The sequence below is a fragment of the Anomaloglossus baeobatrachus genome, chromosome 7, assembly GCF_048569485.1.
Source record: "Anomaloglossus baeobatrachus isolate aAnoBae1 chromosome 7, aAnoBae1.hap1, whole genome shotgun sequence".
Taxonomy (NCBI): domain Eukaryota; kingdom Metazoa; phylum Chordata; class Amphibia; order Anura; family Aromobatidae; genus Anomaloglossus; species Anomaloglossus baeobatrachus.
Genome location: NC_134359.1, coordinates 35,219,731 through 35,233,084, shown reverse-complemented (window position 1 = coordinate 35,233,084; position 13,354 = coordinate 35,219,731). Strand labels below are relative to the sequence as shown.

Genomic DNA, 13,354 nt, shown 5'->3' with positions numbered 1-13,354 from the left:
CAAGAGACTCCTTTTCATGTGCACATGCCCCGATCAGGCATTGTCCTTATAGGACAACCCATTCATTGCAGTTCAGCTCCACCTGCTATGTCAGCCTGGTTCTTCATCCTAAGCTGGAGATCTACAAGGAAATCGTAAGGGAAAAGCCAAAAACATCAATGGATCAGAGACAAAGGTTGTGTAATATTAGAGAATTCATTAATTTGTGCAGCGATATTAAACATGTGTGGGATATTGGAGACGGTATGAGATGGCAGAGGACGGATCTCTCGGGGACTGTAAACTCTTACAAATTCCATTAGAAATTAATAAAAACAAATTGAAGACATAGCGGCAAACTTGGCAGCATGGGCACCGCTCCTTCCGCTGCTGGAGTTCATCTGTCTGCATGACACAGCGCTACATTTTTGACAGATCAGGTCATATAGTCTGGAATATCGTGAACACTAAGCTGCCAAATGCTTAGTATAGTTTCATAATAATCCTTAGAGCACTGGTGGACACAGACAGAAGAGAGCCCCTGTGCAAGAACAATATAGGGGCCCTCTGCAACCCAAGAGCTCATGATAATATGCATTTCCTCCTACTGTGGAGGCAGAAATGGGCCCCGTTGTGAATACGTTTTCAAGTTTGGGGCTCCCTCTTGTGGTCAGTGCTGGCGGTGCAGTTGATTTGTGGAAGGAAAGTCACACACTTGCAGAGGACTGGCAATCAGGGTCTGATTGGGACTATATAACTGAGTAGTTTTCTCTTGTTACTTACCGGTGCTAAATGGTCTCCTGTGTGTTAAGGACATTCTGTAACCAGCTCTGCCCTCTACCAAAACTCCTCTCAGATAAGTGGTCTTTGTACCTCTGCTGTTTGTTTTCTACTTTCTTGTTGTTTTTTCTGCTTTGATACTAATGCTTGATTCCTATTTTGTCTGTGTGGAGTTCTTGGTGGAATGGGATCGCTCCATGATTCTGCAAGGTATTATGTTTGTCATGCTTGGTATTAATTCAGTCCCTCATCCGTATTAGTGTTTTTGGATCCCAGTAACATTTGAGTGCTGATACAGTGGGGGAGAAGTTGTGTGACCTCAGGATTTTTCCATATCAGAAGTGCTGGTATTTATTACGGTTTTTTACGGTTGTAGACAGTGCTCCTTCCTATCCTTTCCTATAAAGATAGTTTGGGCCTCACCTTTGCTGAATCTGTCTTTCTAGCTTTGTATTGTGTTTTTCTATATCACCGTAGCCTTTACATGTCGGGGGCTATCTATCTATCTATCTTTGGAGACTGCTCCGAGGCAGATTAGCTTTCTTATATTTCTAGATGTGAGATTATTTAGTTCTCCGGCTGTGTCGAAACGACTAGGTCATCATAGGCTCGTCCCACGGCTACTTCTACTTGTGTGTCAAGAATAGGTCTGCAATCAGTTAAAGTTCCAGCCACTCTGTTACTATTTGGGATTCCGCATTTTTTGATCCTCCTCGGTCCCTGAATCATAACAGGGCCCCCTTTCATCTTGGGCCCCTTTGTGGCACCACAGGTTGCAAATATGTGGTGAGCTTAAAGTGGATCTGTCACCACATATCCCAATAGAAACAGCATACATACATAATTAATAGCTCTCCTGCATCTGATGAGGCTGATATACTTAACTTGACAATCTATGTCAAAATGGTTGACAGATCCTCAGTGTCCCTCCTCCCTGCTGCTGCTGGGATCTCACAATGCTCAGTACAAGCTGCAGCTTTAGGTCAGGCCAGTTGGGCGGAGAGTAAATACACTTGGACTCATGAGCGCTCTCACTCTTTAGCTGTGCTTATAAAATCTTAATTTTAATTTCCGCATTATACAGTTATTCTGATATGGATTTTCAAATTAAGTACACGAGCCCCATCAGGTAAAAAATATCTATGCATAAATCCAAGTATATTTATGTATTGTGAAATCTGCTGACAGATCTGCTTTAAATATGTTCATGGTTGAAAATCAAGGCAAAGGCTATTATGCATGAAAAAGGGAATAGGTGAGCTGTGATATCACCTATTGTGGATCCTGTATTATCTACTGTATATAGAGATTTTAAAAGTCATTGTACAGGAGGAAGGAGAGAAAGTGAGCTGTGACATCACCTATTGTGAACGGTAGATCCTGTACTATATATGTACTATACTGTGTATAGAAATTTTATAAGCCATTGTACAGGAGGAGGAGGTGAGATGTGATATCGTCTATTGTGAATGGTGGATCCTGAGTTATCTGCTGTGACATCAGCTATTGTTAATGGTGGATTCTGTGTTATCTACTGTATACAGAGGTGTTATCAGTCATTGTACAGGAGGAGGAGGTGAGCTGTGACATCACCTATTGTGAATGGTGGATCCTGAGTTATCTACTGTGACATCACCTATTGTTAATAATTGATTCTGTGTTATCTACTGTATATAGAAATAGAAGTGTTATCCATCATTGTACAGGAAGAGAAGCAGGTAACCTGTGACATCACCTATTGTGAATGATGGATCCTGTGTTATATACTGTATATAGAGGTGTTATCAATCATTGTACAGGAGAAGGAGGTGAGCTGTGACATCATCTATTGCAAATGGTGGATCTTGTGTTATCTACTGTATATAGCGGTGTTATAAGTCATTGTACAGGAGGCAGAGATGAGCTGTGAAAATACCTATTATGAATGGTGGATACTGTTATATACTGTATATAGAAGTGTTATCAGTCATTGTACAGGAGGAGGAGGTGAGCTGTGACATCACCTATTGTGAATGGTGGATACTGTTATCTATTGTATATAGAAGTATTATCAGTCATTGTACAGGAGGAGGAGGTGAGATGTGATATCACCTATTGTGAATGATGGACACTGTTATCTACTGTATATAGAAGTATTATCAGTCATTGTACAGGAGGAGGTGAGCTGTGATATCACCTATTGTGATTGGTGGATCCTGTGTTATCTACTGTATATAAAGGTGTTATCAGTCATTGTACAGGAGGGGGAGGAGGTGAGCTGTGACATTACCTATTGTGAATGGTGGATCCTGTGTTACCTAGTGTGTAGATGTGTTATTATCATTCATTGTAAACCTGTCTTTGATGATAAAAATTAATCTTCTGTACAGAACAGGATGTGAATTTATTATTGTCTAGTGTCCATTAGGATATTTATAAGATTTATAAAGATGGACACTAACGCTCCCACAAGGAATGGGAAAGGGGCTATGAGTAACTCAGGGGGTATGGAGGTGATGCCAGGGAGGGGACACAGGACTGATAGTATCTGTGAAATAAAAAGGGGGGGGGGGGAATGGAAGCTGCAGGCAGTTGGAAGGGTCCGCGTAAACCTGTCTAAAAGAAGAAATAATTAAAAAACTACCGCGCTAACTGGATGAGTGGGAAAAGGGAGTGAATGGGTAGACCTAAATTTAGGTATACAAATAAGGAGAGACATATTTGTATTCCTACATTTAGGACTACCCATTCGCTCCCTTTTCCCACTCATCCAGTTAGCGCGGTAGTTTTTTAATTACTTATAAGATTTGTTGATATTTTTAGTGATATGAAATAAAACTAAATGTAAGGTAAACGCCTGATTTAAACACTCGGTCATTTTCTGATGACACATTCCCTTTAAATATATTTGCACAGTCTATGGACGAGCGTGCACCTTTATTGGGGAGGTAGAAAGAGATGTTTTTGGCCAAACGCCCCAATTTACTTTTAACCTATGAGGACACATCCCATGGATACTATGTAGAAGAAGTCTTTTGGACTTGGCCGCGCCATGTCCACCCCTACGGAGTAGAGCAACTCCCATAAAAGTGTGGTGCAGCCGCCTCCTACAGACTCTCTCCAACCATATATTAAATAGTCACAGGTTTATCAACATTTGTACCACAAAAGAAGTTTTTGGCTGTGGCTTTCCCGGCAAATAGGTGTTGGCGTCAACTGAATTTTACAATAAGAGGGGCTTCTGAATGATGAGACCACCAATGTAATGCTCCCCTCCGGAGTGCAGAGTGTGCGGAGACGCGCCCAGATCCAGACTATAAGGATACTTCTGTATTGTAGGACACATTATATGTTCCGTGTCTCCCGGGAGGGAGGTTTTCTGAGGTCTAATAATTGCTTGCAAGCTGCAAACTGTCGCTCATAACTCCGCGAGGAACGTCGTGTTTTCTTACGGATAAATTACACCCATTATTATGAAGTAAAACATAATGAGCGTTACCTTCTTCCACCGCACAGGGCATATTTTCCACATTAAAAGTTAATTTAGGTGATCGACATTCATTTCCTCTTGCAGTTAAGAGCGAGTTGCCGGAGAGTTTTGGGTGTCTACTCCACCATCGGAATCGCTCCAACAGAAATGTTATACCTGGGCTGACATGTCTGTCCTGCCTAATTCTCAGCCAATACATAATTCATTTTACATAGTCTGTGAATTACAAAACATGACTCACTTCAGAAGAAGCAAGCATGGCGGTGCCTTAAAGGGATTGTCCACATCATGTAAAAAAAAAAAAAATAACATCCAACACGCTCTAGAATAATAAAAAAAATCATCTTCACTCTACAGATCCTTTACCGATTCTGTCCAATTGCAGTCAAGGTTCCCCGCCGGTCTCTATACATTCTGTTTTGGCTGGACAACATGTGAGGATGGCAACAAAGTCAGACTGACCTGGTATACAGTGTGTCCACCCATATCCTGTCCACCGCCATTAACTTATTAACTTGAGAACGGCAGTTATAGGCATAGAAGTGGTGTCTAGGTATAGTAAAGTAGCCATGTGCTATGTAATGAAACCACCTATAGCGCCACCTGGTGGAAAACAATGGAGTTAGCATTTTTATCTCAAATGGAACGAGATAGACAAAAAAGTGAATTACAAAGTTGTAGGGCATCATCAATTCAATACGAATCGACACCTTGCATACAGAAATGCTGCCACCGTTCTCAAGTTAATGGCGATGGACAGGATATGAGTGGACACACTGTATACGGTCCAGTCCAGATCATTGTGTGACTTACCTAGCCAATCACCACCAGTCATTGGTTACAGCGCTCACGTGCCGCTCTAACCGGAGCAGGAATTACAGAGACCGACGGGGGACTCAAGCAGCTCAGGCAGAGGAGCTGTGGGGGATTGACAATATAACTATAATTTATCTCTTTATTTTAGAGCGTTTTTGGTGTTAAAAAAATAAAAAACAACACAGATGCGGACAACCACTTTTTATCCCAAGAAAAGAATGCCACTATTTTCATGGGCTATATCTGGTCGATTTTTCATTATTGCGATTTCGTTTTTTCCTCCCCTTATTCCAAGAGCCATAACTTTTTTAGTTTTCCATCAATATAGCTTGTTTTTTTGTTGAATGAGGTTTAACTTTGAATCACATCTTTCTGTTACGGGTGTGAGATGGGTGACAGACAGTCATGTGGTTTATGGCCATAGAAGGTCATAGTGTTTGTCTGCGCAAAATGCTCCCTGACATTCTATTGTTCCTGTTGTTAGTATTCATTGTACTAGGTAGCTTTCCTGCTAGGTTTTCATCTCTCCCCTTTTGCACCTAGCAGGAGCTCGACTTCCACTCAGCTGCAGATCATCAGTATTCTCTTGGTGCTTAAATACACCTTCCTTCCTTGGACTGGTGCTGGTGATATTTTCAGTTAAGGCTAAGTTCACACTTCCGTTGTTTTGCATCAGTCACATGCGTTGCTTGACGCATGTGACTGATGCGTTGTACAACGGATGACAACGGTGACAAAGAAAATAATTTCTTTGTCGGACTCCGTTGTGTGCGGGGGGCGGAGTTCGGGGGGGCGGAGCTGAGGACGTCAGTGCCGCGGTCTGCATGGCTGGGGGCAGGTGAATGAGTGAGTGTGTGTGTGTGTGTGTGTACATGCGGCGTGCGGGAGGGGGCGGAGCGCGAGGGGGCGGAGCCGTGGAGCTGAGGACGTCAGTGCCGCGGGGACTGCAGGGCTGGGGACAAGTGAGTGTGTGTGTGTGTGTGTGTGTGAGTGTGTGTGTGTGAGTGTGTGTACACATGCGGAGTGCGGGAGGGGGCGGAGCCGAGTGGTGAAGTGTCGGCCTCCTTGCACACTGTATCCAGGGTAAATATCGGGTAACTAAAAGCACTTTTTGCTTGGTTACCCGATATTTATCTTGGATACCAGCTTAGCGCGGGCTCCCTGCACCCGTAACCAGTGTAAATATCGGGTAACTAACCAAAGCGCATTGCTTGGTTACCCGATATTTATCCTGGTTACGGGGGCAGGGAGCCAGAGAGCGCATGAGCAGCGTAATCCTACGGATTGCGCTCTTCAAAAAACGTTACATGCTGCGTTGCTCCCGCCCGGCGGTCAGTTAAAGAACAACTGACCGCGACGCAGCGGATGCAACGCAGCATCATCAGTCACAATCCGCCACTAATAGAAGCCTATGGGGAAAAACAAGATTCCTGCAAAATATTTTGCAGGATACCGTAATTCCTCAAGGCTACGGATTGTGACTGATGCAAAACAACGGAAGTGTGAACTTAGCCTAATTCTACCTCTCGTTGCAAGCAGGTGACTTGCTCTCATCTGTAGTATTGTTGCTGAAGCTTTGCTAAACTCTTGCCTGTGGATAAGTAGTTCATGCTTTTTCCCCCCGTGTGTCCCCCTTGTGTCTTCCTTTAGCATTTAGTGGGGATGATGAAGAGCTCAACCCACCTGTTCCTTATTTAGCATCCAGCACTAGGGATTCCTAGGGTCAGGTATCCGGCTTGGCGTATAGGTGCGGAACCTATCTAGGGTGGTGAGGGACTCTAGGAACCAGCAGTTGGTTTGGTCAGGGGTCACCATCTCCCCCTTCCCTAGATCCAGGAGTCCCCTTCCCTTACCTTTCGCCACTCGCTTGGTACTTCACCATACCTAGCGTGACACATTCATTTGGATTTTACAATAAAACTGACTTGGCAGTGCGATTCTCCAGGTCAGTGTATAGATACTAGTGATGGATGAGTGTCTTCGCCAAAGCTTATTACTCAATGGAGCCTTGAACATCTGAGTGTGAAAATGCTTGAGTTTCCCATTAACTTCCATTATACTTGGTACTCGAGTTGCGTCGGAGCAATTTGATGCACAATTGAGTAACGAGCAGTGGCGAGCACACTCATCCATCACTAGTAGATACCAAAAATGTAGAGTTTTCGTTTTATTGAAGTGGTGAAAAAAAAAATTAAAAAAATTTGAAAAATAAAAAATGTTGCTTGTGACATGACTTTCCGAAAGCCGTAATGTTTTCAATTTTTGGGATATGGGGCTGTGTAAGCAGTTTTTTTTTTCTCCCCGGGCTAATGTTTTTATTGATAATATTTTGGGGTATATACAATGATTTGATCTCCTGTTACTACATTCTTTTTTGTTGCGGCAACCGAAAAACGCATTTTTGGCTTCTCAATTTTTATTCTTGTTACGGATTAATTTACTTTATATTTTTGACAGATAGGACTTTTACAAATGCAGCGATACCAAATATGTGTAATTTTTATTTTTTTTATTTCTTAATTTTTAATGTGGTAAAAGGAGAGTGATTTGAAGTTTTTTATATTTTTTACATTTTTTCAGATTTTTTTCTAGTTTGTACTGTATTTAATAGTCCCCTTTGAAATTATTCACACATTTTAGGTGTATTAAAACTTTTTTTTGTCTATAGCGATGAGCACACAGGTGCAGGGGTCCTTATCTGTCCTGGTCACGTGATGGGCACACAGGTGCAGGGGTCCTTATCTGTCCTGGTCATGTGATGGGCACACAGGTGCAGAGGTCCTTATCTGTCCTGGTCATGTGATGGGCACACAGGTGCAGAGGTCCTTATCTGTCCTGGTCATGTGATGGGCACACAGGTGCAGGGGTCCTTATCTGTCCTGGTCATGTGATGGGAACATAGGTGCAGAGGTCCTTATCTGTCCTGGTCACGTGATGGGCACACAGGTGCAGGGGTCCTTATCTGTCCTGGTCATGTGATGGGCACACAGGTGCAGAGGTCCTTATCTGTCCTGGTCATGTGATGGGCACACAGGTGCAGAGGTCCTTATCTGTCCTGGTCATGTGATGGGCACACAGGTGCAGGGGTCCTTATCTGTCCTGGTCATGTGATGGGAACATAGGTGCAGAGGTCCTTATCTGTCCTGGTCACGTGATGGGCACACAGGTGCAGGGGTCCTTATCTGTCCTGGTCATGTGATGGGCACACAGGTGCAGAGGTCCTTATCTGTCCTGGTCATGTGATGGGCACACAGGTGCAGAGGTCCTTATCTGTCCTGGTCACGTGATGGGCACACAGGTGCAGGGGTCCTTATCTGTCCTGGTCATGTGATGGGCACACAGGTGCAGAGGTCCTTATCTGTCCTGGTCATGTGATGGGCACACAGGTGCAGAGGTCCTTATCTGTCCTGGTCATGTGATGGGCACACAGGTGCAGGGGTCCTTATCTGTCCTGGTCACGTGATGGACACATAGGTGCAGAGGTCCTTATCTGTCCTGGTCATGTGATGGGCACACAGGGGCAGAGGTCCTTAACTGTCCTGGTCATGTGATGAGCACACAGGGGCAGAGGTCCTTAACTGTCCTGGTCATGTGATGAGCACACAGGTGCAGAGGTCCTTAACTGTCCTGGTCATGTGATGGACACTCAGGTGCAGTGGTCCACTCCTTAATTCTCCTGATCACGTGATGGGCACACATGTGTCATGTAATGAGAAGATGTATCCATCAGATAACCAGGACAGATCTATATGCTCTGGAAGGAAACTATAAAGATTCCTACTGAATGTCAGCAAGCAGAGATCTTGACTCTGTAAGGTTTTGATTTAAAATGCAGCATAAAGTGACACAACATAAAAGTATAATATGTAAGTGTGTCTTGTAACATAATTAGCTTAAAAATAAGTTCATTCAATTAATTTGCAAAGATTCCTATGGGCCCGGACCACCATAGTGCTGAAGGATGAGCTTCCTGTCCTGGATGCATTCATTAGGATTTATAACATCTGCGGGGCTGGGCTACTATAGCTGTAGAAATTGCAAACATCCATTTCATTGTTTTATGGACGATGTAGTGGAAAATTAAGGAAATCCAAATGTTTAGGACTTTTAAGTGCAACACAAGTATTCTTACTACTAGGAAAAGATCACTAGATATTAAATGCAGCGCCACCATAAATGTTCAGGATATTATATGTACAGTATGGTATGGTTATAATACAAATATTTGTATCAGCCCTTACTTTAAAGTTGAAGATAATTAGCAAGAGACTTTAGTTAAGTCAAAAGCTTATGATCTTTTTTTATTTTCTAACACTGAAAGGATGTCTATCTGTTAAATAATATATAACATGCAAAAAGATGAAAACTTTATCTTACGGTGAAGATAATTAGCAAGAGACTTGAGGTAAGTCACAAGCTGATGATCTTTTTTCATTTTCTACACTGAAAGGATGTGTTATCTGTTACATAATATAGAACATATAACATGCAAAAAAATATAAAAAACCTTACTTTAAGGTGAAGATAATTATCAAGAGACTTTAGGTAAGTCACAAGCTCATGATCTTTTTTCATTTTCTACACTGAAAGGAGGTGTTATCTGTTACATAATATAGAATATACAATATGCAAAAAGATGAAAACATTACGCTAAGCTGCAGATAATTAGCAAGAGACTTTAGGTAAGTCACAAGCTGGTGATCTTTTTTCATTTTCTAACACTGAAAGGATGTGTTATCTGTTACATAATATAGAACATAGAACATGCAAAAAAAGATGAAAACCTTCCTCTAAGGTGAAGATAATTAGCAAGAGGCTTTAGGTAAGTCACAAGCTGATGATCATTTTTATTTTCTAACACTGAAAGGATGTGTTATCTAATATATCTAATATATAATATACTAGCTGTACTATCCGGCTTCGCCCGGGTTAATAACTACTGTTAACAAAATAGAATGTATTAACAAAAATGTATTCTGCACACAAAAACCACAAAACAAATAGATATAAATGTAATTATTAAATTGTTGCCTATATTAACCAATCAGAGCTCAGATTAATTAACTGTAGCAAAATAGAAGCTAAGCTGTGATTGGTTGCTATTGGCAGCCTGATAAATCTCCAGGCAACAGAAAGCCCTCCCCCTTGACAGTATATATTAGCTCACACATACACATATAGACAGGTCATGTGACTGACGGCTGCCGTATTTCCTATGTGGTATATTTGCTGTCCTTGTAGTTTGGCTGCTTATTAATCAGATTTTTATTTTTGAAGGATAATACCAGACTTGTGTGTGTTTAGGGCGATTATGTGGTGAGGTTGGTGTATGTGTGGTGAGATGTGTGCTGAGGGTGGTATATGTGCTCAAGCACGTGGTAGTGTGTGGCACATTTTGTGTGTGTGTTCATATCCCCGAGTGTGGTGAGTATCTCATGTCGGGGCCCCACCTTAGCAACTGTACGGTATATACTCTTTGAACCCTTGTTCACATCTGGCAGCTGTCAATTTGCCCCCAACACTTTTGGTTTCACTTTTTCCCCATTATGTAGATAGGGGCAAAATTGATTGGTAAATTGGAACGCGCGGGGTTAAAATTTCGCCTCACAACATAGCACCCGGCGGTGCCCGGGATAGTAACTGTCTCTCTGTTTCTCTCCCATTCTCTGTCTGTCTCCCCCTCTGTATATATCTCTCTGTCTCTCTATCTCTTTGTCTGTCTGTCTCACTCCCTGTCTGTCTCTTTCTCCATCTGTCTCAATCTCTTTCCCAGTCTGTCTATCTATCTCTTTCCCTGTCTATCTATCTCTGTCACTTTCCCTGTCTATCTATCTCTGTCACTTTCCCTGTCTGTCACTTTCCCTGTTTTTCCCTGTCTGTCTCTTTCCCTGTCAGTCTGTATCTTTGTCTGTGTCTATCTCTTTGTGTCTGTCTCTTACCTTGTCTATGTCTGTTTCTTACCCTGTCTGTGTCTGCCTCTTTCCCTGTCTGTGTCTGTGTCTTTCCCTGGCTGCATTATGACACGCCAACATTCCATATAAGGGCATGGCTGCGCATTCTTCTGAAGTTCTGGCTGCACTGTGGCTCCGAGCTCCATTCGCTTTAATGGAGGCAGTTTTTTTGGAGAATAACTGTAAAGAGCGGGGTTAAAATTTCCCCTCAAAACATAGCCTATGACGCTCTCGGGGTCCAGAAGTGTGAGTGTGCAAAATTTTGTGGCTGTAGCTGCGACGGTGCGGATGCCAATCCCGGACACACACACACACACACACACACACACACACACACACACACACACACACACACACACACACACACACACACACACACACACACACACACACACACATTCAGCTTTATATATTAGATAACATGCAAAAAATGAAATCCTTATGTTAAAGTGAAGATAATTAGCAAGAGGCTTTAGATAAGTCACAAGCTCATGATCTTTTTTTATTTTCTAACACTGAAAGGATGTGTTATCTAATATATAATATATAACATGCAAAAAATGAAATCCTTATGTTAAAGTGAAGATAATTAGCAAGAGACTTTAGATAAGTCACAAGCTCATGATCTTTTTTCATTTTCTAACACTGAAAGGAGGTGTTATCTGTTACATAATAGAATATATAACATGCAAAAAATGAAAACCTTACGTTAAGGTGAAGATAATTAGCAAGAGACTTTAGGTAAGTCGCAAGCTTATGATCTTTTTTCATTTTCTAACACTGAAAGGATGTGTTATCTATTACATAATATAGAACATATAACATGCAAAAAGATGAAAACCTTACTTTAAGGAGAATATAATTAGCAAGAGACTTTAGGTAAGTCACAAGCTGATGATCTTTTTTTAGTTTCTAATACATAATATGTAACATGCAAAAAGATGACAACCTTACTTTAAAGTGACGAAAATTGGCAAGAGACTTTAGGTAAGTCACAAGCTGATGATCTTTTTTCATTTTCTAACACTGAAACGATGTGTTATCTGTTACATAATATATAACATGGAAAAAGATTAAAACCTTACTTTAAGTTGAAGATAATTAGCAAGAGACTTTAGGTAAGTCACAAGCTTATGATCTCTTTTCATTTTCTAACACTGAAACGATGTGTTATCTGTTACATAATATATAACATGTAAAAAGATGAAAACCTTACATTAAAGTGACGATAATTAGCAAGAGACTTTAGGTAAGTCACAACCTGATGATCTTTTTTCATTTTCTAACACTGAAAGGAAGTGTTATCTGTTACATAATTTAGAACATATAACATGCAAAAAGATGAAAAAGGAAGCTGATAATCTAGAGAAATATCAACAAAAAATTCTGAAAAAAAATATAAAGATTCCAAAACTAAAAAAAATAAAAAAAAAATTGGAAACATTTTAAAAAGGGTCATCAACATAAATAATACAAAATGTCAATGGAATATATCGGAAAATATTATAGATGGGGATTCTTAATGCTCTCGGACAAAAAGAAAGAAAGGGAACTGTCCGGTGAGCCGCTTCTCTAAATATATATTTGGTTCCCGGAAGACTTGCAAACCAGTAATTCACATCAAAGCCAAATACATAAGGGTTTCATTGCTATGCACGGTTGAAGTAATGCAAGGAACGCGTTCAGCTACGAATAAAGGGAATATATATACAGTATATATATTGGGTATAGGTATTGTGTAATGGATTGCTGTAGAACTAGCGGTCAAAGCATGGCTTTGGAAGGAAGGATCGAGCGGGATGGTTCCCAGCCGTATGGTAAGATTCACATAGGAAATTCAGTGTTAGTTGCTTACCTTCTTCTGGAACTTGTAGTTCCCCCCACCCCTCCGTTGCATTGACCAGTGCACATCCTGAGACTTCTAGTTCCACAACCCCCGCAGATCTCCCCTCCTGCCTGTGCAGATGTCTGTAGATTATTAATCGCTTACCTAGCCAGATGGAGTTGTGCAGTATTCCGTTCTTGAATCCCCATCCAGAAGCTTCATCCAAGTGCAAGGCAACGAGAAAGAGGAAAATGATTTTTTTCATGTTTCAACAATTTAAGAGGGATTTCTTCCAAGGAAACTAGCTACTCTCGCATCTGACAGAGCCCCTTCTGAAACATCTGGTCACCAGATCTTTTAAAGCAGGATTTTTTTTTCTGCCTACTGTGAGTTTAGTGAGCTCGGTCCAATTAAAGAAGCAGCTGTAGTATTTCACAATTAGGATGACGTCAGACTATATGAGCAAGGAGAAGACGATGATGCTGATACTATAGCTAATCGGAATGACTTACCATGTGGTTATGACCAGTCGCT

The 13,354-nt window shown here is 41.4% G+C and overlaps 1 protein-coding gene across 1 annotated transcript in view; it reads right to left on the bottom strand.

The window, feature by feature from the left end:
• Nucleotides 1-13,139, bottom strand: part of TNFAIP6 (TNF alpha induced protein 6) — a 75,353-nt gene extending 62,214 nt beyond the window's left edge. Inside the window, exon 1 of the mRNA XM_075318816.1 lies at nucleotides 12,986-13,139. Within this exon, the coding sequence (XP_075174931.1) occupies nucleotides 12,986-13,085 (100 nt within the window). The 5' untranslated portion in view covers nucleotides 13,086-13,139. The remainder of the gene's footprint in view (nucleotides 1-12,985) is intronic.
• Between the last annotated feature and the right edge of the window lie 215 nt (nucleotides 13,140-13,354).